The 24,845-nt window shown below is 43.9% G+C and overlaps 1 protein-coding gene and 1 long non-coding RNA gene across 16 annotated transcripts in view; one reads left to right on the top strand and one right to left on the bottom strand.

Moving 5' to 3' along the window:
- The window catches only part of STRBP (spermatid perinuclear RNA binding protein), a 36,830-nt gene extending 17,852 nt beyond the window's left edge, over positions 1 to 18,978 (top strand). For 3 of the 15 annotated variants that reach the window (XM_027688034.1, XM_027688028.1, XM_027688027.1), the window contains 5 exons: positions 228 to 362; positions 796 to 936; positions 1,466 to 1,589; positions 3,397 to 3,441; positions 18,705 to 18,978. In XM_027688034.1, the coding sequence (XP_027543835.1) occupies positions 228 to 362; positions 796 to 936; positions 1,466 to 1,589; positions 3,397 to 3,441; positions 18,705 to 18,859 (600 nt within the window). In that variant the 3' untranslated portion in view covers positions 18,860 to 18,978. The other 12 variants (XM_027688032.1, XM_027688031.1, XR_003534939.1 and 9 more) reach the window with 11 other exon arrangements.
- LOC113969826 overlaps positions 1 to 24,431 on the bottom strand; it is a 60,922-nt gene extending 36,491 nt beyond the window's left edge. The window contains exons 1-3 of the long non-coding RNA XR_003534940.1: positions 24,345 to 24,431; positions 15,432 to 15,541; positions 6,628 to 6,717 (exon numbers count right to left, since the gene is read on the bottom strand). This is a non-coding gene — a long non-coding RNA (uncharacterized LOC113969826). The remainder of the gene's footprint in view (positions 1 to 6,627; positions 6,718 to 15,431; positions 15,542 to 24,344) is intronic.
- Positions 24,432 to 24,845: the final 414 nt, after the last annotated feature.

Below are 24,845 nucleotides of genomic sequence, written 5' to 3'. Positions count from 1 at the left end.
AGGCACCAGACCAGGCCATGAGGACACTGCCCTTGCCAACAAACTGTGACTTCTTTGACACCGTTGTTTGTCCTCCTGCCCTTCTTCAGAGACTTCCCATGTGCTCTGCCAGCACAGCACGTCTTGCTGCAGCCAAGGCAGTGTTACCTGGGATACAGGTCTGCACAGCTTTGGCCGCCTTTTGAAGAGATAAACGCTCTAAAGTAACCCCCTGAATGTCTCTCTAGGTAAGAACTCAGGGTCCCATACTCACAGCAAGTGGCAAAAACCCGGTGATGGAGCTCAATGAAAAGAGAAGAGGTCTCAAGTACGAGCTCATCTCTGAGACCGGGGGGAGCCACGACAAGCGCTTTGTGATGGAGGTGAGTGCAGCAGAGCTGCAGCTGTGGGGGTTTATTACCAGTGGGTCAGAGCCCCTTGCTGCTGCAGTTCAGGGTGTAGTGCAGGCAAGGATGTTTGTCTGTAAGGCATTGATGAAATCGAGGGGAGCCTCACGTGATTCCTGTCAAGGAAGGCTCCAGGGGATGGGCTAAATCCAGTATCCAATAGATACTGCTCCTCTCTGAATTGCACTTGTGGTTTCCAGATTCCCAGTATATGGGATACACTGGTTCCCAGGATAACCCTGGTATCCTTTACCAGCTTCATATCTAGAATGAATGGAAATTTGTCACATAAAACACAAGAGGATTTTTTCCTCCTCAGGTTCTCTGTGGGTGGCACCTCAGCCCAGTGGGTGCAGTATGGTATTCCCAGAGATCAATACTAGGCATAAACTCATGTCTCAATTTTCAGGTAGAAGTAGATGGGCAGAAGTTCAGAGGTGCAGGCCCAAACAAGAAGGTAGCAAAAGCAAGTGCTGCATTAGCAGCACTTGAAAAACTGTTTTCTGGGCCTAATGCAGCAAACAACAAAAAGAAGAAGATTCTTCCTCAGGTAAGAATTGTTACTTGCTTTTTGGACTGCTCTGTTATCCCAGCTCTGGTTTGTTTTTTGATACAGGAGGCAACATTCTAGTAAAGTCAGGTTAACACAGGCTGCTGCTGTTGTGAGGTGGTTGTTTGTCTTTGGGGTGAAATCCTGGCCCGCTGCAGTGGGTTCAGGAGGGTAAGACAGAAGCCAAGACAGTGCTGTAGGTCGAGGAGAGAAAGCTTGTAAGGAGGTGGGAAAAGAGCAGGGAGGAGCAGCAGAGAGAGGGTCAGAAGCCAGTGGTGTTCAGTGCTGACCAAATGTGAGGTCAATAACGGGGTCTGGGTGAGGGAACTGCTGGGCTCTGCAGTCAGTGCCCGGGCAAGGGGCCTGCTGTGTTCCTGTCAGTCACAGCCTCCAGCACAGGCTGCTCCAGCCAGCCCGGCACATCTGGCACGTTAAAGAGCTCTCTGAAAGAGGTCATTTAATGCAGGTGGCCTTGTATTCCAGCAACACTTTCACTCTCTGAATTGCTATTTTTTGTCACTCTGGGCAGACTAAAGGGGTTGTCAATACAGCTGTTTCTGCAGCAGTCCAGGCTGTTCGAGGCAGAGGACGAGGTGCTTTAACACGAGGGGCATTTGTCGGGGCAGCTGCTGCTACTGGATACATAACACCAGGTAAGGCACCACACTCAGAGCTGATACTTTAATTTTTGTCTGCCAGGGCATTCTTTTTCATGTGTGTCAGTCACCTGTGTAAGTGATTTCTTTAATCATCTGAGATGAAGCAGAAGGCAGAATTCATGGGGCTCTAAATAAATCAAAGAGATGGAAAGCTGGCAGTGCGTGTCCTTTAAAGTGAGTGTACAACTTGAAGCTTGGTGTGCACAGAGCACTGTTATGGGCATAATGGCTTTCCTGGCTTTATTATTTTATGATTTGTCTTCTTCATAGTTCACTGCCATGGCACAATTCCCAAAACTCTCTTCCTACCTAAGAACCTCCTGGATCATGTGCTGTTTAGCATTAGGAGTGGCCTTCCCAAGAAACCCTTGTGGACATGAAGTCAGCAGGCTCCAGAGTCCCTGAGCTCCCAGAAACTTTCTAAATGAACTGCACCTGGAAGCATCTATCAGTAGCTTCTGTGGTGGCCAAAAACAAAGGAATTTCTGTTCATACTCTGGCTGATGTGGAGTCATGCATTGTTCTGATAGCAGAAACTGCTTTGGAAGTCCAAAGGCTTCTGGTTCCCATTTCACATTTAACCAAGAAAAAGTTAACAAAACGGACACTTTCTCCTTTCCCTTACTTTTCAAAGTGCATTTTCTTTGTGACTCTACAACATGTCTAAGGTTTGCAGATGACAGGGAAGGAAATCCAGACATTGTTTTCACTTGTTTTAAGAACCACAGATTTGTAAGAACGAGATGCTGAAGATGCCTTAGTCAAAGCAAATCCAGCAGCTTCCAGAAAATAACACTTAGATTCCTCATGCTCAGGTTTTCAGATTACAGCATGAGCACTAATTACACCCTCCAGCAGCTCAGTGTGCCAACAGCACAGCCCTGTTGTTTGGGAGCCTTCCTTCCTGGCACAGTCAGCAGCCTGCCGTCTTCATTGTTCCTGTATGGTCATGTCATTTTAAATATTAAAAACCAGTAATTCATTTTTAATGGCTGTTAACATTGTTTTTGGAACTGTCTGTCTGCCTAAGGAGTCATTTATGAGACACTTTAACCTGCCAGGGGCATGCTTCTTGCCAGTGTGGAATTACTCCAGAAATAAGTTTAATTTCCCAGTTGCTGCAGTTAAGCTTTTATTGGCCTTGGCCTTCACAGATTATTTCTCTCCATCCACTATTCTTGTCAGAAATCTCTTGCTTTTTGTGATGACACAAGCAATCTCAACAGAAAAAACCCCTGTAGAGCCTCTGTGAACCACTGAGATGTAGTGACCAATGTTGGTGTTCTCTCTGTTGCTTTTTGTCTCACTCCAGAGTCACACTTTGCTCTCTGGGGGAAAACGATCCTGCTCTGTTTATGTGGAGGTGTTCAGGTGTCCTCTGTGGAACTTTGTCTGCTAGAAATGGCAGAGAAAGCAAAATTCACAGGAGCTTTACCAATGGGGATGTGGCATTTGTCACAGGCATCCAGCACTCCCCTCTTCATAATGGAAATTTAGGAAAATGACTGTTCTCTGCATAGACTGCACTTGTGTTTTAGGAAGCACATAAGCAAATATGGGATGTCTGGGTCATGCCAACTCTGTGCTCTGACAGTGCAGACTTGAGGGATTCAGCTGAAAAGAAAAGGAAATAGGGAATTTAACTCTTTGATGCTGAGGCTTGAGGCAGTCCCTGGGTAGCTTGTTCTTCAGGCCACCACACAGGATGTTGGTGTTTTCTGCAGCATTTCCAGGTGTTGGTGTCTGTGTTTGCTGCAGTCCCAGTGCAGGTGTGCCTGACCCTGTCTGTGTCTCCCTGCAGGCTATGGAGCACCGTATGGGTACAGCACAGCGGCGCCAGCCTACGGTACGTACACACTGTCAGTAACACCCAGGGCACAACGGGGGGGGGCTGCCCAGGGGGGGCAGTGCCAGGAGAAACTCAGAGAGATTAAAGCTCTTAAACCATGACAAAACACTCTTATGCCATAACCTTGTGGTTCTTTTTTGGTTGGAGTAGCTTTTTGCCTCTGCTTTGCCTGGTCTGTGGAAGGACTGCTTGTTCTAATTGCCTGTTCCCTTTATACTGGAACCCAGTGGAAGTAGTTCCCTTACTTTTTACAGCCAACCCGTGCTCCATTCAAAGACTACCGAAGGGCCTATTTCAGCACCTCTGACCCACGTTTAGCTAAGTGGCATTACAGCAACATTGGTGAAATGTTTGTCCCCAAGTGTAAGTGGCTTGTGGACAAATCTCCCCTAATGCTGTCAACTCTGTGAAGGCTATGGGCAAATACACCCCCACCCCCACAGGCTAAACCACCACTGCTTGGGACAACAGGATGGGTTTGGGTTGCTTGGACTGTTAGTGATCAGACTGAAGGCAGCCAGGACATGGTCATTTGCCACAATGCTTTTTACTATGAAACATGTGATATTAGGCTGGCAAAGCACTGGTTTCATGGAGATTGTAAAATGAGCTGATGACCAGAGAGCTGTGATGGAAGGGTTTTTCTTAACTTGGCTTCTCCCTCCCCACTGGCTTGTTTGACGCTGGACTAACAATGCATTCCTCTAACCGGCCCTTTTGGTTACTTTGAATGAGGTTTATGTGGCAATGGGAGCAGAGCAGTTTGGAGTCAGTGATATGTCCTGGCACACACAACTGAGCCCCCCAGAAGCAGTCCCAGCAGCCTGTCCCACGGTCACAGCCTGCTGCTCAAATGGCCAGCACTTTTCAAGGCCTGCACTTTTTCCTATGGGAAACTTTGGCTTTTTAGCATTTGCAGTGCTTATTCCTCCCAAATCTGTGTAACTTGGGCAATGCCAACTCCCCTGATACTATTATAAAAGTTTGGAATATTTTGAAATGTTGATTTCATGACTTTTACAGCAGTACAAGCTCTAAGAAGGGAAGAATGCTGCTGCTTTATGGAAAGTGTTTGTTTTGCCTGACTGGGACCAGCTGGTCCAATTCTGTACTGAAAGAGGATGGAGGATGGGCCCACGGGCTGCCCTCAGTGTGGAATTCTCCCCTCAAAACTGGAGCAAACCTCTCTAGTTTTAGACCTGCTGACTGGCCACGTGCTCTGACAGAAGGGCAGCTGGCAGCAGGGCTGTCCCATGGAGTGTTGTCCTTTGTGGTGCATCACACAAGGAATAGCTACGTGTTTCCTCAGGGAAAAATGAAAGGAAATTTAGTTCAGGGTATGGATTTTTAAAAAATCCCCTTGGTTCTTTCCAAGCAACGGTCTCAGAGGATAACCAGGATGAGTGGCATCTGCATGTCCCTATTTTTACAAGCAGTGACACACTGTGACATGTGGAATCCTTTCCCTGCTGCAGACAGGAATGCAACTGTTACCAAATTTCCTTGCAGCTTTTCTTGCTTTTTTCATTCATTCCTTCTGTTTGGTGGGATTTTTCCTCATTTTGCCTATTTTGGGAGCTGGATTTTAAGCACTTAGCTGTGTATATGTGACATACCACTGACTTCAAAGCGTTGTGGAATTGGATGCCCCCATTTTTCACATAAAGAGTTTCTGTTCTTAATGTCTTATGATTGTGATGCAAAGTTCTGGGATAATGCTTTTTGGCTGTAAGGTAAACATGTCTCTTTGCCTTTGTAAGCTGTTGCATGTTGGGAAACTTCACTTTGATCATCTGGTGCTCTGGAATACCTGCTGTTGCTGCTTTGTGATTTCTAAATGGATACATAGGTTAAATACTAGAATTTAAATAGGCAAGATTAAAACACCAAACAAACGTTTAATTGTGCAGAAGTTTGTGAGGCCACAAGAACTCTAAAATAATCATGAAATCAGGCAGATGTTAATCTTTCCAGATTTGCCACTTCAATACAGGAGAGGGAATGCAGAATAAGGAAGCAGATGCAGAATTTACTGTAGGTGCTTGATTTTTGGCTGACCTACCTGGATGCTGATCAAAACTGCTGAACAGTTTCCCTGTGAGTTGTATTTTATGCTCAGCAGTGCCTGTCTAGAATATCTGCAGTTGCAACCGGCCTGTGAAATGAACTCAGAACGAGCTAGTAGAGATTAATTACCATAAAGACCATGAAGTAGAGCTTCAAGTCCAAATAACACACTCTGCTTTTGAGAGTATCACTTCAATTTTACCAAACACCAGGACAAAAATAAAAGCAGACTTTAAGCCAACCATCTGTCTGAAATAGTGCAAAGTGGTGAAGTGTTACTGTTCATGGGACTCTGCACCCTGAAATCCCATTGACTGACTGATCTGGAAAAGGTTAATGAGAACACTACTGTAAGCTCTTATCTGACTTTCTTGGATTGCTGAACTTATTTGGAGTCCTCTCCCTTTCTTCTCTCTGTAGGTTTACCCAAGAGAATGGTTCTGTTACCAGTTATGAAATTCCCAACTTACCCCGTTCCCCACTACTCATTCTTTTAGCAAATGGCAGAAGCTAATTCCTATTGATTGAACAACACAGTACAGTACAGAATGTTAGAAGAAAAAAAGCCTTTTTATCCTGTTTTCTTTGAACACATACTTGAGCAAAGTCATTTGTAAAGAAACATCTTTTTCCTACTTTTTGATTTTAACAAAATGCAAATTTAGTTCTCTAAAACTTGAAAAAAATGTTCTGTGAAATGTTACCTCATTTTCAAATAACTTATACCAGCCTTCTGTTATAGGGAAGAACTAGAAGCTTAAATCTTACGTTTTAAATGAAGTATCCGATTATGTAAAATTAAATTTGTGAAGGATGTATAGAATATAAAACACTGATCACAAATAAACTGTTTTGTTGTAACACAAGAGTACTGCCTGTTTCCTGATGCAGTCACACAGACTCAGTTAATGACCTGTACTTGCTGTAGGGTTATTAAATGCAGGGCATAGTTCTTTAAAAAACAAAAATAAAAATTAAAAAAAAAAAAACAAACCCACATGATAGAAACTTTACAGTTAACATTTAACTTTGTAAATATTATGGTGTGTAATAAACTTAGTAAAATCTGGGTTAAAATATTGTTTTATCTTATTTTTTATAGTTAAGCATCAGTACCTGAGTTTCCTTATAGATCAGCATACTGTAACTGTGATTTTAGACACAGTCTTAATTATCCAAGAAGACTTTTCACTCGTACACAAAATGCTGAAAAACAAACAAAACAAAGGGAATTAATCTTAGGCTGTCTCTGTATAAGGCTGCATTCTGTGAAACAAGTATTAAACAAAGGAAGTCCCCACAGAAGGATTTGTTATGCAATTCCAGGGATACACGTTACACCCGTATTGCCCAGAGAAAGGACGACACCAATGTTACAATCAGGTTCTTCAGAGCTCAAAAGCTGCTTGTTTTCCTTTCTTTTCCATTTTTACCAAAAAAAAGAGAAAACAAAAGAAAAAAAAAATTGCACTTGTTCTTGTGGCCTTCTTCACTTTTAAGATTGTCTGCCCACCCTTGATTTTCCATCCACCATTTCTACAGAAAGCATTTTAGTTGTCAATTGTGTATTAAACCAAAGGTTCTCCTTTTCCCCCTTACATTTATAAGAATCTAAAGCAGCAACAAGGTCCCCATGAAAACTTGCTATTTAATTGTCCCAGTTCTTGTTGAGTGCTGCTGTGAAAAGTGACACACTTCAGCCATAGGCCAGTACTTTCTAAGAGTCGGTGCTCAAACCCAAAGAATCCTCTTTTCCATGAGGAGTGTGTGCACCTGTCTGAAATTCCAGGACAGGCCCCAGCTCCACGGTTGGAGTCTCCATGGATTGTGGACTGCTGTGGGCTCTGATGAGGGATTCCAGTGGTCTTTATTAAGGTATCACCCCACGAATCAGCAGCGTTGTTGGTTGCACTCTCTCCTCAGCCCTCACCCGTTGCTTTTCCATAGGCTGGCTTTAGTTCCTGCTCTTCCAAAGATTTGCCTTTATCCCCTGTTCTCTAACAGACTCTGCTGCTGAGGCAGGGGGAGCTTTGTATGTGACAAGGGTGTAAAACCAGTGCTTAAAGCAACGTAAAGTTCCTCCTCCCCCACACCTCCCTTAGAGGGAAAGAAATATTAGAAAAGCTGAATAAGGGGTGGCTTACAGAACAAGCTGCTTTCCTTGGAATTAACTGCAGCTGTTATTCTTAAGCTAAGTATTTGTGCTTAGGAATGTGTTTCCATTTCACTGGGTTTCCTTCTGCCGGAGCTCTCCTGCCCTTGGTGCTGGTGGTACTTTAATAAGACGTAGATTCCTGGCCAGGAGGGGTGAGCCTGGCGTGTCCCCCCCGCGGGAGCAGAGCAGGGCCTGGGGATGGACCCAAATTGAGGTGCTCAGAAATCACTGATCTGGTTTGCTGGCCTATGGATGAAAGGAAGCCATCACGGAGCAGAAAAAGCATGGCTGATCAGAGCCCATTTTTGTTAATCAAATATTCATTAAAGGAATCTTTCCTCCACACACCTCCCCCCCTCCCCTCCTTTTGGAGTTCCCCTAATTGGCAACTGTTTGTAGTTTCTTTTTTTTTTTTCCTGAATCCCCAGCTTTGTAAAATTTCAAACAAAACATTCTGCGAACCAATTCTATACAATGAACATTCGTAAGCCAAAATCTTGTTCTTATTTCAAAGACAAGAAGGGCGCTATGCTCTTTTCCAACATGATGGCAGTCATTTCAGACGATTTATAGAAGTCATTTTTTACTTTTTGTCATTTGTTGGGAGTTACTAACCACATTGTAAACTTGCCCCCTTGCTGCATATTTTACATTTCTCTGCTTTACTGAAAATATGAATGAGCTGTCAGTTCTTTGTTTAGAAAGTGGTAACCTTGGAAGTGTTAGATGTTTCAATACCTTCAAAGAATTCAAAGTGCCCATTTTACAATGAAAATTCCACTTGCAGCTGAAAGAGCAGAGAAATTTAAATGGAGCTTTAGCCTCAGCCAGTCTCAGCAATTAACGTGAGGTTTTTGCTTCTCTGCTCTTCTCCCACTGTAGGTGGTTTTTTCATTGACAGTCCCTATTGCCAGCCTCTCAGCATCGCACCTTTTATTATTCACTTGGGCCCTCAAGATTTCTTCTCTGACTTCTAGAACCATCAGGTTGTGTGGCTCCAAATGGCATTTTGTACATGTCTTAAAAGCAAGAAAAAACGTGGCTCGTTTTGAGGTTTCTCAACTTCAGACATGGAATCTGAGCTTTTTTCCTTTTTTCTTTTTTTTTTTTTTAAAGTGTTTTTTTTCTCACTTCTTGAACTTTGCTCCATGTAACAAAAAGCAATACTTAGTCCAAGCCACAGTCCTCTCTTTGGGTACATAGCAATAGATGTGTATATACTTCTGGTTATTTCTTTACACTGAAAGGGAAAGACTGGTGTGTCGGGGGGGGAAAAACCAACCACCAAACCAAGGCACAATCCGGGCCGATGCTGCTTCAAGCAGTGACATCTGCCTGGACTTCCACTCCTCAAGTCCCTCCCAATTTTAATCCTATGCTGTATTTGCATGTCTCCTCTCCAAGTTGCTACAGAGCCGTGCAATGGTCCCTCCTGAAGCAGCAGTGCTTTGTACCATTGTGCATGTCAGCAGACATGAAATGTAGCAAAAAGGTAGAAGAAAAAAATAGAATATATATTTTTTTTTCCAAAATGTAACTAAATGATATCTTCTCTCTCTCTCTTCCCCATGTCATTGATATGAGGCACAAAAAGGGTAGGCCTAAACTGGAAAGTCAAGTGGATTGCTTTTGTGTCTCTTAAAAACCATCACCAAATGCTAGGAAAACACAGTATTTGGGAAACATCCAGTTCAAAAAACTTTGCTGCTCTAAATTTACTGAGGTTTTTTCCTCTGGAATATTTGTATGTTGATACTTTGAGATTGTCAATCAGCAATAATTGAAAGGTGAATGTTTTTTTAAATGGTATTGGAACATCTATATGTTGCAGCTTAAGACTTCTAAGCAGTTTTCAGCAGGTTAATTCCACTTTATTCTCATTCTCTCCGGACCTTCATAGCCATATGCACTTGTATAAAATAAGCAGAAATGTAGTGACTGTAAGCTGAGATCCTGATATAAAAGGTAAGAGATTTTATTTTCGGCTTAAAGAATATTTTTATTGCTTTTTTTCTAAGAATCTCATATATCTGTGACAATCTTGTATATGGCGCGTTTTTATTATGTCTTGTTTAACTCGGTGTTTAAAGAGGTAATACATAGGTCTGAATCCCAACTTTGTATTTCTCAAGACCAATTCAAACACCCCCAGTTAAGAAAGAAAATATTACCTAACACTTTTAAGAAATTGTTTGGTTTTATCAACAGACTGTTCTCCTTCAAATATTTTTCTCTCGTGTAGCATAGAAAGCTGTACTGACACTGCTCTGTCAGGCACTGCATTCCCTGCATCCCTGTGGATACCTCTGGGTAGGTACCAAAGCCAGGCTCTGAAGGCCACACCTTGGTTCTGGGGATGTGGGAGGGGTGACACTAACGAACTGATAACGAGAGAAATTATTTCCCTAAACTATTCAAGCTAAACTCCAAATGAAGAAGGAAAGACTTTGATGATATTACAGTTAAAATCTGCAGAGATCAAATTACATTAGGCCAAATTAATTCAGGAAGCAGCCAAGTTTGCTTCCCTCCCGCGGGTGCAGAGGAGGGGAGGAGGGCAGGCAGGCAGGGATTTATCTCTGCGTGAATCATTTGCTTAGCTGTGGTTTTCTACAGCTGGAAATCAGGATACAGCCATCCATAAATAATTGTTTTCAGTTCTGTAGTAAATGTTTTAACACATTTTACTTGGATTAAAATGGGTTTGGATTATGACCCATTGGTGCACATGATATGTGTAGTTTTAAAATACTATTTTTTTTATTTGCCTTTTAAACCTTGCTTTATGCAAAGTTGCATAGTACAGAACTGCAGAAGTGCAGTACTTGCAGAACTTGAAGTTGCTGGAAACAACTCTTTTTATATAAAAATGCTTAAAAAATAAAAAAGCAAAAGGGAGCAAGTTGATGACGATGTAGCAGCATTTTAGGGTCTCGATTCAGTGATTAAAACATAAAAAAACCCGTGACTGATCACAGTTTATAACGGTATCAAGCAGACTTGGTACAGACTATCTGCATCAAAATTCAAGAGCAAATATAAACTGTGTTTGATTTTAATACTGAGCCATCAGATTCACTAAATAATTGTGTGTGTAGGTTATCCATAGCTCAGGATATGTGCACAGAATTCACAGGCTGATAAAGAGCTGCTGCTCCTGTGGGCAGGAACCTGAGCTCGCAGGTGGCACATGGGGAACTGAACTAGAGGAGCTGCTGCAGGGGCTGGCCCTGGCAGCACAGAGCCCTCCACTGACACTTGCAGGACAGCTGATGAGCCATCAGAATGTCCTTCCCACTCGGGGGTGCAGGTTTCCATCTGTTATCTTCCAGGTACAAACTCGGGGCTGGGTCTGACACTCCCTTAAAACTGGGCTCATTTTTCATCCCGCCCGGCCCGGCAGTGCTGATCCCAGAGCAGCAGCTGATCCCAGAGCAGCAGCTGCTGTGCCTCCTTCAGACAGGAGTTTAGATGCATTAAGGTGCATTATAATGAACTTCTCCTGAGTATTCCTTTCCTAACTGCTGTCAGCCTGACAAGCACTGTCCAGTTCAAGGACTGATAATAAACATCTTGCCGACTCTCATTTGATCTGCTTCTTCGTGGACTGTGCTTGGCAGCTTAATCCATCTGTGTTTCTTTCCATCAGAATTGCTGTGACTGTGAATTTCCCTGTTTTTCTGCCATCATCCTTTTAACTCTTGCAATCCTAAGTATTCCACTCTCCTGCTGTTTTTTTTTAATTCTTTGTTGGATCTTTTTTCTCTAAATTTCTCTAAAACACTGCTGTTTGTAATGCAGTACTTATGTCTGAAATGTCCCCTTGCCTTTGCTGCCTCCCTTCACAGTCAGAGAAAACCTTTTCCTGACATGTGAAACGGGGTACTTAAGACTCCTGAATCCTGGGTTCTGCAGCCACTTGGAATGAGAGATCAGACCCAAGAGCGCAGGATTGCCTGGGAACCCCTCTCATTGATGTGGAACTTGAACAAAATAGCCCCATGTATTACAGGGCCACAGAGTAGGCTTGTAAGTGCCTCCTGATGCTCTGGCATTTGAGAGAGCAGCCAAATTCTGTCAGTAGGTTTTAACCTAACTGAAGTATCAGGCTATTATCTGATGAGTAATTTGGGTAACATCTGCTTCATGAGTGTTGCAACAAGCACTGTTTTGCCAAGGCAGACCTAGAAACTCTTTTTTGCACAATGCTTGTGGGTTTCCTCTGAAAAGCCTCCTGACAGCAGCGTGGTTTGAAGTGCCTCTGCTGTGAGGTTGGAGGTCTGGGTTAGGGCTCCTGAGCTTTGTGCTTCTGCGTGTGCCCAGCAGCCAAACATGTGCCCCTGGTTCCATGTGCTCTATGCAGCTGCCAGGATCGCTGCCCATTCCACAGCACCTTCCCAGGGAAGCACAAATGTTATTTCACAGTTTGAATTTCTGGTTCATGGAGAAGAATTCTGAAGAAGTTCCTTTCAATTAGTACATCTATAAATAGGAGACCAGGGAAAGTCTGTGCCTGTACACTACCCACCTCAACGCTAGTTTTAGCTAACCAGATGATCGTGTGTATTTTGGGAGATGGTGTCTGGCACTTAAAGGATTAAAAGAAGCCGGAGATTTACAATAAAGAACTGACCTGTTTGATGTGTTATCTGTACTGGAGGTGAATGGCACTGCTCTTGACTTTGGAGTAACATCTGTGAGCTCTGGGGGTCTGCTTCAGTCCTACTTTGCCAGCCACAGGAGATTCCTCCAGCCATGTTCTACCTAGAAGAGGTTTTAGAGTAACCAGACTGGTTTGGAGGGCTTGGCTGGCTCAAAGCTTGGGCTGTGATGCTTCCTGCCATCGTGTCCTCTCTCTGCCAGTGCTTGCTGCCTTCCCTAAGCACACATTCAGGACTTGGAACATGGTGACCTTATTCCTGGGCGTGGTGCCAGGTGGATGGAGGGAGGCCAGCCCATGCTCATGAAGGGAATGTGGAACACGCGGCCTCGGTTGCCCAAGCAATTTCTGTTGGACACAGTGCCCAATCCAACCCTCACAAAGGCAATTTAGTGCCTGGGTAGGTGGTTCCTAATCTGTCTAATTTGCTGTCATGTAGCCAGTGTGAGCTAATTAGATGATTCAGCAATTGTCATGGCTCCCACTTAATGTGCTGTAAATGCTGGTGCCACAACTTTTTCTGCTGTTAAATACCTTTATGCTTCTGTACTCTGTCCTCCTGCCCTGCCCCTTCTGATCACCTTCTAGTATCCCAGTAAATAGCTGATTCTCTCAAATGATGCAACTGTTACACAGAAGTGTCTAAATTCTTAAAAACTTTTAACCAGACTATGAAGCACTTCAAAGAAACTAGTTTTGCTACAAATATTTCAACTTATTCATGTGCCAGGGGACTATTTCTACTCATTTACAAAGATCTGAAAACTAGTCCAGGATCTCTGATCTCTGGAGACAAGGATTCTTTCTTTGAGAACACTTGCCTTCTAGTAGGAAAAAAAGATTTAAAGTGTGTCATACTCAATAGAAGACTGTGCCCTCAAGCCCCTGAAAGAACTTAATTGGGAAAAAGTGCACAAATCTAAAATTGAGGCTTTTTGCTTTCATTGAGCTACTGAGAATAATTTCCCTGACAACAAGTTCCTCAGATTATTAGGAAGTAGAAAATGCAGGAGGAGGTGCATGGAAATTTTTCAACTAGTCTAGGAAAAAAATCTCCTATTTGTTGGCTGCTCAGCTATGGAACATCAAACTCTTGTCATTTCTTAATCTCCACGATAGCAATAAATGTGAGCAGCTTTAACGTGCCATCCCTGATCCAGTCCCAGCAATGCCCCAGGAGAGTGAGCCTGGCAGTCCCTGTCTTTTCAGTCACCAATTCCCTGAAATGAAGTGTCCCTTGCTTCATTTGTAATTCTGCATCTGCACTTCTGAGAGCCAGTCTAGAGGTGGGATTCCTGAACATCTCTCCAGATCTGTACAGATGAAGAGCAGGCAGACAAGACAGTCCTTCAGTCTTTACTCAGACAAAATGGCAGGTTTCCCTCTGCCTCTTGTGCTGGGTGTGCCAAGATGTGCTCACTCAGTATTAAAACTTCTCGCCTTTAGCTCAATTCTCAGTAGACAGTTGCCTGTTACTTAATCAAGGGAAAACTATGTCCCAGCTTCCCTGAGTTCCAAGTCACAGAAGCAGTTTTACAAAAACAGCTCCTATTTCCGGTGGCTCTGGGAAACAGCACAAGAACTCTGCGGCTGCAGATTCCTTTGGATACATGATGGGATGTGTAAACATGAAGTTCAGACTGTTGTTCTCAGTCGTGAAGCTGCCTAAGACCTCCCCTCTCTGGCATCAAAAGAATGAAAATGAGCTCTGTGCTGGGCTCACTGAGGAGCTCTGTCTCAAAAAACAGTAACTCAGCTCCAGTGTTCAGCACACAGACCCTCTCGGGCTTCCTGCTGAATAATCTAGTGAAAAATGAGACACTTTATTGACTTGTTTAAAGCAAAGCAAAGGGACAGTGTAGTTGAATCTGCTGTCTATACAACAGGAGACAGCTTGTCTAAGGGCTTGTTGGGTTCATTCCACTCTCAGAGGAAATTCTGCTCAAGTCATTGTAGAGCAATTCAAGGGAGAAACTGGGCACTGAAGTCCTGGGCCTATGGACCATGGCAGCAGGTTCCCCTGCCCTTTCTTTGGAACATAAACCACATAAGCCAGTAGTTAAGTATTTGGCATTAAAAGAATTGTTACCATGAAGCTGTTTCATTACTTAACTCCAGAGTTATGTCTCCTTAGCTTTATTTGTGTCATCTAAATCCACACTTATTTATGTTCAGTTATCCTACAGCTCCTGACACATCTTCCTTCTTCCCATCCTGCTCACAATAATGGGACTGATTCACTTGTTGGTTTGTAACCATAAAAGCACAAGTAAGACACATCTGCCTGTTCCTCTCTCCAGGGTCTCTTAGGAGAAAGGGTGCTCTTTCTGCCAGGCCTGTCTGATGCTGTGCAGGCAAGGCAGGGCTCCACTGTGAGTGGTAGGAGTTAGGGAAGAGAAAAGGTCATCACACAGTAAGATTTAAATTCAGTAAAGTGGGATTTTTCTCCAATTCCTGTGACTGCATGAAACATTCAGACCACGTGTTTTACCTTGGTTTTTAAGAGGAGCTGAATGTCCAAAAGTGGTGTGTGGGGATGTGCAGTTCTAAAGCAGATCTCTGAATTTGGATGTTGTTTTATCTTGTATTTGGTGCCTTAACTCTGTACAATTTAAGGTCATATATACTATACCACAGGTAGTTTAGTAGTAATACTTGAAAAGAACCCATCAAGGCTAGTCTATAGAAACTCTTGCACAGACTGAAGCCTTCTCAGGGGGAGAGTACTCTTCCATGTTTAATTAATAATGTACCGATAAATTAGAGTTGTAAGAATGTAAGAGCATATAAAAATTTTAACCACAGAGACTGAATTTATCTGATTTCTAACTTCAAAGGTTTGGGGCAATAAGATAATTAAAGCTACAGTCTCTTCTATGCTGTGTAAGTAAACAACATCAAAATGTTTTCTCACCAGCCTGAAGTGCATGTTTGTGAAAACCTCTGGACTGTTATCTCTACTAGAACAAATAACACTTAATTTTAAAAGGCATTAGTTGAATGTAACTGGCTGTCCTTCACTCATTAGTACAGGGGAGCTGGAATGAGTAAGAGTCGCAATTCATTTTTAACTGATTAAACTTAAGCCTCATTCCTGCCTCTTACCTGGATCTGGAAGCTCCAGCTGCCTTATGCTGCTTTGCAGTTCATGAGGTGTGGTGCAGCTCCTGCTCGAACACACCATTTCTGAGTGCATCTGGTCCTGGCAGGACGGACTGCGGCGAGACAGAGACAGAAACATGAAGTAGAACGTCTTTCTCCAATCTCAGGTAGAGCATCACAGACAGGAAGTTGGAGGGAAAGCTGCACTGCCTTTTCCAAGTCCATTAAGAGAGTCTGTGGTTTATGTCTGCTGTGGAAAACCAGCAGCTTTAATGTTCTAAAAGCAGGGGCAGATGGTATTGCTTTTTCAATAGTTAGTAAGAAATAAGAGGTTTAAGCTATCCATACAGCTAAAAGCTGATAGTGATGTTGCTACAGGAGATTAATTTTTTTTTCTGTTCAGAAACGAGTCCAGGATTGCAGGTTTTCCAGGGGAGGAACACGAGAAATCCAATCATCAAATTCTTTTTCCTGATGCAACCCTACCCAAAATAAGGAGGCAGCTGCAGGCAGTGTATAGAGCATGCAACTGAATTTTGGGAGGGAAAGAAATAATAGTAATTTCCCCCTAAAGGAATACTAGTTAAGTTATTTCTAGAGTGCCCAGAGTATTCTAGACAAGCTGCCTTTACAAAAAGGAGCAAGGCAACAAGGGAGAGCAGACACTGCTCCCACAACTACCTGTTGTAATGTACCAGGTCACCAATATTGGTGTAACTAGTTATGACAAAGTAGGTTCATCTTACCAGCAAAACGTATTTTGACATTCTATCCACTTCTATTTTTTAAGCTAAAGGGGAGTTAATCATAGCACTCATCTGTTTCGAAGGGAGTAGAGCAGAAGGTAAGTTTTAACTTCATACTTCGAAGCTGCTATGAATAGATTAACAGTGTTCCATGGAAACAACCTGATATACTTCTTTATTTTCTTTGTGCTCCATTTCTGTGTTCTTGGAAAAGCACAAGCTTGTGTAAGCATAATCAATACAAAGTTACTCAGGGTACTGCATCATCCCAGCAGTGGACACTAACCACATCTTAAGTCAACAGGCACATATAAATCAAGCTTAATTAAGAGGAACAGGACATCTTGGCGAGTTTTGTTTTCCTGCTGGCACTGCTACAATTTACTGATCTATGCATACCGAAATGTGCGTATTGCTGCACTCCCAACAGAACTGAGGGAGTTCTGTAAGGGCGTCCTGTAAACTCACAGAGTCAGTGTAGGAGAGGCAGTATTTATTCTTCTTTCATTATTTCCACAAAGAACTGTTTCTGAGCAGATGGAAAGTGATACTGCTCAAAGGAGAGTAATGGTGGGCTGGAGAACAGCATTCAGAGCAGTACAGCTTTTGAAGAGTTAGTGATCATATGAATTTAATTATGAAAATTCTGATTTGCTGTACAGATTATTTCCTGTGTTTTCAAATTCATATCACTGCTTCCCTGCTCAAAAATAACAGGATAAAGACAAGTGTAGTTTTCTAATAACATCTATCGCATGGAAATCCACATCCACTGGAGGAAAAGGGAGGCTGTACTGCAGAGAGCATGTTCAACTACAGAGCCATTCTCTGGGCAATGCTGCATAATTTAGGAGTGGGTAAACACGCCTTCAGGGACAACATGACACAGAGCAGATGGTTAAAACAAAAAGAAAATCACAGAAAAAAGCCTCAAAGCTTTGTCCAGTCATACATTCAGTGTTCCCTGCCAAAGGGACAGGTACATTCACACGCGCTTAGTGATTTATGTGTCAGGCATCACAAAGGTCCTTTAGGACAAACATTTTGGAGCCAGTCTCCTTTTGGACAGAAAAGGGAGGAAGTTGACTCTGTCTTCCAGTTCCAAGGTGCAGTGTCTTATTTCTAATCCTAACCCTAAGTCAATATTTATTGATCCAACTGACTAAGCTTTTTAGGCCGACCAGCTCTCTGCGAAGCAATTCTGTTCTCTTGAGCCTCTGCAGGGGCCAGTAACTGGTGCTTAACTACTGCTTCCACTGCGGAATGTCACCGTCCTCCAGCTGCCCCAGAGCCAGGCTGGGACACTTGCACTTCTCAGAGAGCAACACTGCTGGGGTGGGGGCTCTCAAAAGCACTGAAGTACTACAGCAGAGCAAGTCCCAGTGGGCCGTGTGCTTTTTAAAGTCCTGTCTAGCTCTCAGTGACAAAGTTGAGCATGAAACCTGTGCTGCCAAACGTACCAGCCCCTTGCTGAGGAGGACATCGATGGGAAGCAGGCTTGGAAGTGGAGATTTTGAGGAAAGGCTGTCGTTTTCCAAATCCAATCATAGGCTTTTTTTTTTTAATGGTTGAGCTTTCACCCACCAAAAATCATCATCAATCAAATCAATTAAAATTGCTGCTAATTTGGGTTAAAATATCATCACCTTTGTATAACCCACTAATTTGGGTTAAAATATCATCACCTTTGTATAACCCAAACCACCACCATCCATCCATCGAAATAATTCCTAAGCAAAGACTCCTCAGGAGGCAGAGCCCTTCTGACAGGAAATCTGGCAGTGCAGTATGATGTGACTTCTCTGATGACAATTCCTTCTCCAAGACAAGGAAAAGACAGAGGCAGTGCTTTGGGGCAGTGTTTCATGCTCAGCAAGTTTGTAGAGAGAGGGAATGCAATTCTATAAATCACTTGTACTGTATTTCTGTTTCTAGACTTGAATGAATTTCACTTTTCCTTTGTGGGTCAGCATAGTAAACGTTAAAGAAAAGCTCTATTTTTCTAAATCTCTTTCACCAATAAAGGTCTGACCTGCAGCCAACAGATGGATTTATTTATCCATAGAGGATGGAGTGTTTATTTTTACACTAAGATTGGATATGGATTGAATACAAAGAAGTATGACCTTTAAACTATCTAAACCTTAAGTACTATGAATGAATTCCACAAATGAGTAATATGGTAGACAATTCAATCTTTCTTCCCAATAAATCTCTATCAAAAGAAGTTACCCAGAATTAAACTTCCAAATGAACTACAAGAGATCCTTGTGGTCTAATTACAGACTACTTTGAAAATCCTTCAGTTTTCTCCCAATTTGTAATCAGTAAAGAACAATGATGACTGAACTATTCCTGACCATACTCTAAATAAAGAAATTTCAAATAAAGTAATTTGGCAACAACCGTAACTATTTATAGCATTAAAAATGTGATCTGAACATTCAAATTTTCTTAATTTGGAAGCAGTTGAGTGGGAAGAAAAATAACTGCACACTGAATTTTAAATTGAGCTGTCTCTACTCACTAGCCAAAAAAGCCTGCAAATGTCAAGGGAATGCTCTCTGTACATTCAGCTGCTTCCTCCCGTGCTGCTGTACCGTCCACTCGGCTTCATTTGGCTTCTGTGCCGTGGTTTGTACGCCACCACTGTTCCTGACTGTACACAACAGATCTGCACTGTAACCTCGGGTCATTTGCCACTGATTGTAACCCAGTGCTACAGACTTCTCTGTATAGAAAACCAGAACCATGTCCCATTGCTTCCAATAGCTCCAATAAAGGCTTATCTCTGCAAACAGGAATCACGGCCTAATGATTGGGTTGGGGGTTTGGTTACGGAGAGGGAACTGGCTTTCAGGGATTTCTGAAGCCTGGGAAGCCAAACCACAGAGGTCCATGAACCTGAGCCTGAGTCAGGTAACAGGCTCAGCAGAAAGGGGAGAAAGGCTTCTGAAGGCTGCAGTGTTAGCAGAGATGACTTGGAGATGTAAACAGAAGGCACATTTATGCTGGAACAAGCAGAATGCATTCCTTCACAGGGGTGAGAGTGAACAGAGCACTCAGGACTGCAACTGTGCAAGGGCTGCTGCACACAACTACCTCTGGGGTTTGCCTTGGAAGCACTTACAGAAAAGCCCAGAGAAGGCTGTGATGAGATAAGCCAGGAAGGGAAAAAAACTGGGCAATTCCTAGTATTTAGCTAATTAGAAACACCGGATGTCTATTTTCTAAAAAGATAAATTCCCTATACAAAGAACAAGTAAGGTTCTCTCAAACTTTTTTCTTATCCTGGAATATACAAAGTATGTCCAGGTGTCTAGAGTTACAGAACCCAGTTTTACTCTTGAAGGGAAGCTAGAGAAGACATTTAACATATACTCTTACTGTTCTTAGAAGTGTTTTTTTCCAGTCTTGAAATGCTGAATTAAAAAATCTGAGTGCAGAGGTCATTAATAAAATTTACAAGAGATCAAACTTAAGGATTAAAAACTGTTGTAAGCTGACTATAACAGAGAATGCTTTTAATAAAATGAGATATATGAAATCCCACAGCTCAGCATACATGATGACTGGCCCAGGACTTGGTGTGAGACTTTCCCTCGACAGGACAGTGTGCAGCCAGCCCGGTCTGCTGGTGTGCTGCAAACAAGCCAGTTATGCACAAAGAACTGAGAGACCAACACACCTCTTAAAATTCAGAGCTGGATCAAATATTTAGCAAGTAAGATCCACAAAGAATTGAACAGGCAGTTAAGAAAACATCATTAACACTTGGCTGAAACTGAAGTTTTACCTTCTGTATCAGCATAATGTCAACCTATGCACATGCCTACTGTCAGCTGGTTTACCAAGAGGCCATTCCGAAAGCTCCCTTGGGATTATCATCTCCGAGGTGCTGAGAAGGCCAACAGCTCTTCAGCAGCAGCCTGGCAACTGCTGGTCAGTGACAGCTCATGGAACGAGCTGGGCCCACTCCAGGAGCTGGCGGGCATTCTGTGGCCTGGCAGGAATGGAAGAGGGGCTGACAAGGGAGTGATGCCCAGGAGGAGTCACACAATACTGGGGCTGGATTGATAAAGGAGGTTGGCACATCCTTCTTTGTTCACTGTGAAAATGCCTGACATCTCCCACAGCTTTACTCCTGTCCTGCTGTAGCTAAGCTCAGTTTGCCCAGGCAGTGACAGGGTGTCTTGCTTGGGAGCACAGGGAAGCTGGAGCTGTGGTCCCTTGACCTCCCCTCACCCTTCCAAACCAACATATACCCAAGTCCATCTACTTTCTCTGGGTAACCTGCGGTGCCTCTCACTAGGAATCTGCACATGAATGCACACAGTGAAATCTGCAACAGAAAGCTCCTTCAGCATTTTCAGGCCCTCCCCAACACTGCTTGACCACTCCAACCCCATCCCTTTCTCGCACAGCACTGAAGGGATCCATGCAGAAGGAACCATCTGCTTAACAAGCAGGATGCCCAGTTTACCTTGCTGCAATCGACATCACCTTGGAAAAGTGATTACACAGGAAGCAGGAAAAAGATATTTATTGACTGATGTCTAAGTAACAAGCCAGCTTGTAACTTCCATGTGCAAAGAACTGCTGCATCTATAAACCTGCCCAAAACAGCACCCCTCTTTCTGCCAGAAGAGAAGTGACACCTCACTTAATCGCTCACGACATTATGCTGACTTTGGGGGTTTGCTGCAGGATTGAGTTCCAGCAAGTCAGCTAGAAAGAGTTCTTTTCTTTCCCATTTGCTAAGCTGTAAATTATCCTTCTCTTTCGTGACCCCAATCCTTGGTACAATCAACTGAAAGTAACTGGAGCTGCCACTGCTTTCAGGGCCCTAAATTCATCTTCACTTTGGGCTATATGTTCCAGCACAGTTATTTGCAAAGCCGTAAAAGGCCTGAGTGTATTCTTGTTACAGTTACAACAAAAGACCCTTTCTGCTCCAGGCATCAACATGGGGCAAAAACCTAAAAAGGCCTCTGGATCTCAAAAAAAGGATCATATACCCTGCACAAATAACACTTTCCTCATCCCCTTGGTGGCACACACCAAAGGTGGCATTTCCTGCTCACAGTAAAGGCAGGCTCAGCTCTCTGCTGGTTATGATTTATTCAAAGAGATTTTTTTTTTTTAAATCTGGGTAACTTTGGATTACAGTGGAAGACAGAAAGCTAAACCAGGGCAAGATGACAAACTACAGCTCAGTAAATCCAATTATGTTGCCCTACAAAGCAGTTCCACACAAACTCCTACACTGCCAATACTGCAGATCTTGAGGTAGCCACAGGATTCCTGCATCCAGCATAAAGCAGACACATGGACAGGGCTCTGAGCTGCACAGGTCACTTACCCTGGGTTTAATGAACAATGTTATTTTGAGAAAGATGCTGTTACACATTGAAAACATGCAACTTCTTCTGTCTGTACATTAAACTGTTCTCACTGAGATCAAAGGAATGATGACTTGAATAGAATTTAGAACTTGTCAGTTATACTAATTAGTGGCCTCCTCACTCTGTCCTAACCACAGAAATGACCAGCACCTGTAAATTCTAAAGACATTCAGAGTCCAGGCTGCTGAGGAAGTGGTGGCCTCTGAAATCAGGCTATTCCTGCAGTTCTGAGGCTGGGGGCACCCAGGAGCTCTAGTTTGCTATTCATGTCTGCAGCAGCAGCCATGGCATCCATAATTCACAGCAGTCTGCACAGGCTCCCACAGCCCCTCTGCCTGTGGGTTTGCACTGTACCACGCTAAAATCACCTCAGGGAGATGCACAGTTGTCATCACACAGAAACACCATCCTTCCCCCTCTGTGCTAGACAAGATCTTGTTCCACGAGTGATTCCCTGGGGGATTATGCAGCAGTCCTACCATGCCCTGGGTAAGCGGAGAGCTCAGACACACATTGCTCTGTAAGCCACCAGCCTTCAACCTCCTCCTCTTTCCCACCCATTCTCTCTGGTGTGTATTAAATTACTGTAAAACCACTTCTTTAAATGAGCATAAACATTCAGGACACAGAAGGCATTAAGTTGCTTCCCTTTTTTCTTGTCAGCCAAGAACTGTGCCAAAACCACGTTGGTTTGCTGGGGTGTTCCTCAAAGAACTGGTAAACCCCCTTTGCTTACGCCGTGACAGCTGACAGTGGCACAGCACTGCCTCATCTCAGAGGGTCCTTCACTACCTTTTCTCAGACACAGCAATCAAATAAAATCTGCACAGCAGTTCTCTTTTCCCTGCGGGGTATAAACTGACCAGCCAGATTAGTAAACCCCATATCAAGAGTTATTCCAGCGTCCCCTCCCTGGCAGCTTTTATGGCTGTGGCTCCAGGGCTCCCCTTCACCCTGGATGTGACAGCTCCCTGCACGAACAGACGCTCACAGCAGGGAGTTTAAACACACAGCTTGGATGTTTTCATGGCACACACTAACTGTGCTCGGCATGGGGAGGGCTCCTGCTCAGAGCTGGCAGCCTGCAAGTCTCTCATCACTTCTGCACCTTCTGGAGCCTCAGAGCCCACAGTGGCTGCCATTCCATCTGAAGCACAGCAGCACCTTCCTAAAAACCACAGCTTCTGCCACACAAGCTGTTGATGAAGGTGGACCTCTGTGACACCACAACTGACCCAGCTTGCTCCATAAAACAACCTGCACTTGGAATCCTCATCACCTCCAGTGACCACCATGGCCACACTTAAACCACACACCAAGGGCCCTTAAGGTGAGATCACGAGAGAGCAAGAGAACAACTAAGGTCACATCGCCTCCAACTCAAGCCATTAAAGCTCATTAAAAAATACTTTTGCCCTAACATTTTAATCAACATGCATTATAAGACTTCTGTATTCTGAAAAACTCCCATTATGTGATAAACTTTCGCTATGAAGTTTGCTACACCTCGTATCTCAACCCATGTTAGTAAACCAAGAGAGGATCAGACAGACTTTAAGCCAAGTTCAAGATGTATTAGAAACACATCCCATAGATTTACTGCCAACACATTTCAATTTTACTACACTTCCTCCCAGCAGATCGTCTTTGCACAAGGACATAACTTTCAGATCAGATTCACAAAATGGAATGTTCTCGTTTTGTAATTACTCCAGGTATTGCTCACATTGTAGATTCTGGATTTGCTAAAAGGAAATGATGGTTCACACACACAGGTTTTTGCAAATGCTGGGCATTTCTGGCTGGATGCTACTTGGCATCCTGACAGATTCTTTGTTAGTTCGTTATCTGAATCACCTAACTGCTGAATTTTATTGGAATAGATTTTAGCTCCCTAAAAATATAGAGAACATTTAATTTCACATTAAGAGTTTTTTCAATTAAAATGATTTCTGCTATTTAACACTGCTCTTTAGAAGTCTTGCAGGGTGCAGGACTTTTACAGTGCCATCTGTGGCAATTTCATCTATGCCAATTCGGGCCAAACCAAGTAGAACAATCACTCAATTAAAAATACAAGATATTTCACAAAACTGGTGAGCAAACTGCTTCTGCAGTCCTCAGGAGGAGATTAGATAAACCACATTCTTCTCCTGTTACTTCAAGAACAAAAAAGTTCTATTTAAACTAGTGTTTACCCTCTGTATTTGTATGCATTACGTGTGTAAACCTATAAACTATAGCAGTATTTTTTTCTACACTAATTACTGCACAGAAATAGCATCCCTTTACACATCTGCCCAAGCATGACCTCAGTGATTCTAAGATTTACCAAAGTGCGTTTATTTTTCCTTATTTGAGCTTTCGGTACTCCCAGCATTGCAACACAACCAGCACCCAGCAGAGCCTGTACCAGGGAGGAGCCCGTGAATTCCCTGAGGGGCCTGAGGGCGTCTGCAAGGGGGAAAAACCAGGCAAAGCAATTTAAATCCCGTGCAAATCCAGGGAAAATTTCACATCTTCTCCACAAGGGCCATTAACGCCCTCTAAGTTCTGCACAGGTTTTCCCCGAAGTATCACCCATCTCCAGCAGTTAATGGTTTGATCTAAAGCCCTGCTGTTGTCCCGTGTCCTGGCGCTCTCCTGACACCCACAGACGCTGGGAGAGCTTTGGGAGGAACCCCGCGATTCCCTCACGATGCACCGCCCCGCCCAAAGGCCTCTGCTCTCCTCCAGCCCGGCAGCAGTGTGCCCCCGCTCCGCACCTCCTTCCCGCCGGGCAGCCCGTGCCTGCGCCCTTCCCGCGGCCCTCACGGCAAACAAAATGGCGCCGCGCCTCGACTCCCACGGCCCTCACAGCGAACAGAAGGGTGCCGCTCCCGCGCCCCCGGCTCCCATTGGCCGTTCCTGCTGCCAATCACCTCGCCAGCCTATCAGAGCTCGTCGCGAGCCCGTGCGCCCCGCCCCCGGGCGGGAGGCGGGAGCCGTGAGGGCGCTGAGGCGGCGGCCACGCTGAGCCGGGTGGGGGTTCGCGGAGCCCCAGGGGTGGGATGGTTTGTTCAGGCTACACCAGCCTGAGACAGTCACACGCATGTCGCACTTCAATGTCAGCTCGGTTCCACTCATCCCCCCTTCAGCAAGAACTTAGAGCACCATGAGGGAACACGACTTCAATGCTACACCCATAAAACGTGGCTCCTGAGCAGGGCCCTCATGCTCGCCCGTGTGTCCTGCCATCCCTGTACTCCCTGCTTCTCTGTGGACAC

The sequence above is a fragment of the Neopelma chrysocephalum genome, unplaced genomic scaffold, assembly GCF_003984885.1.
Source record: "Neopelma chrysocephalum unplaced genomic scaffold, ASM398488v2 Primary Assembly neopelma1_74, whole genome shotgun sequence".
Lineage (NCBI taxonomy): Eukaryota > Metazoa > Chordata > Aves > Passeriformes > Pipridae > Neopelma > Neopelma chrysocephalum.
Note: the sequence above shows the minus strand (reverse complement) of the source record. Positions and strands in the feature narration are given on the sequence as shown.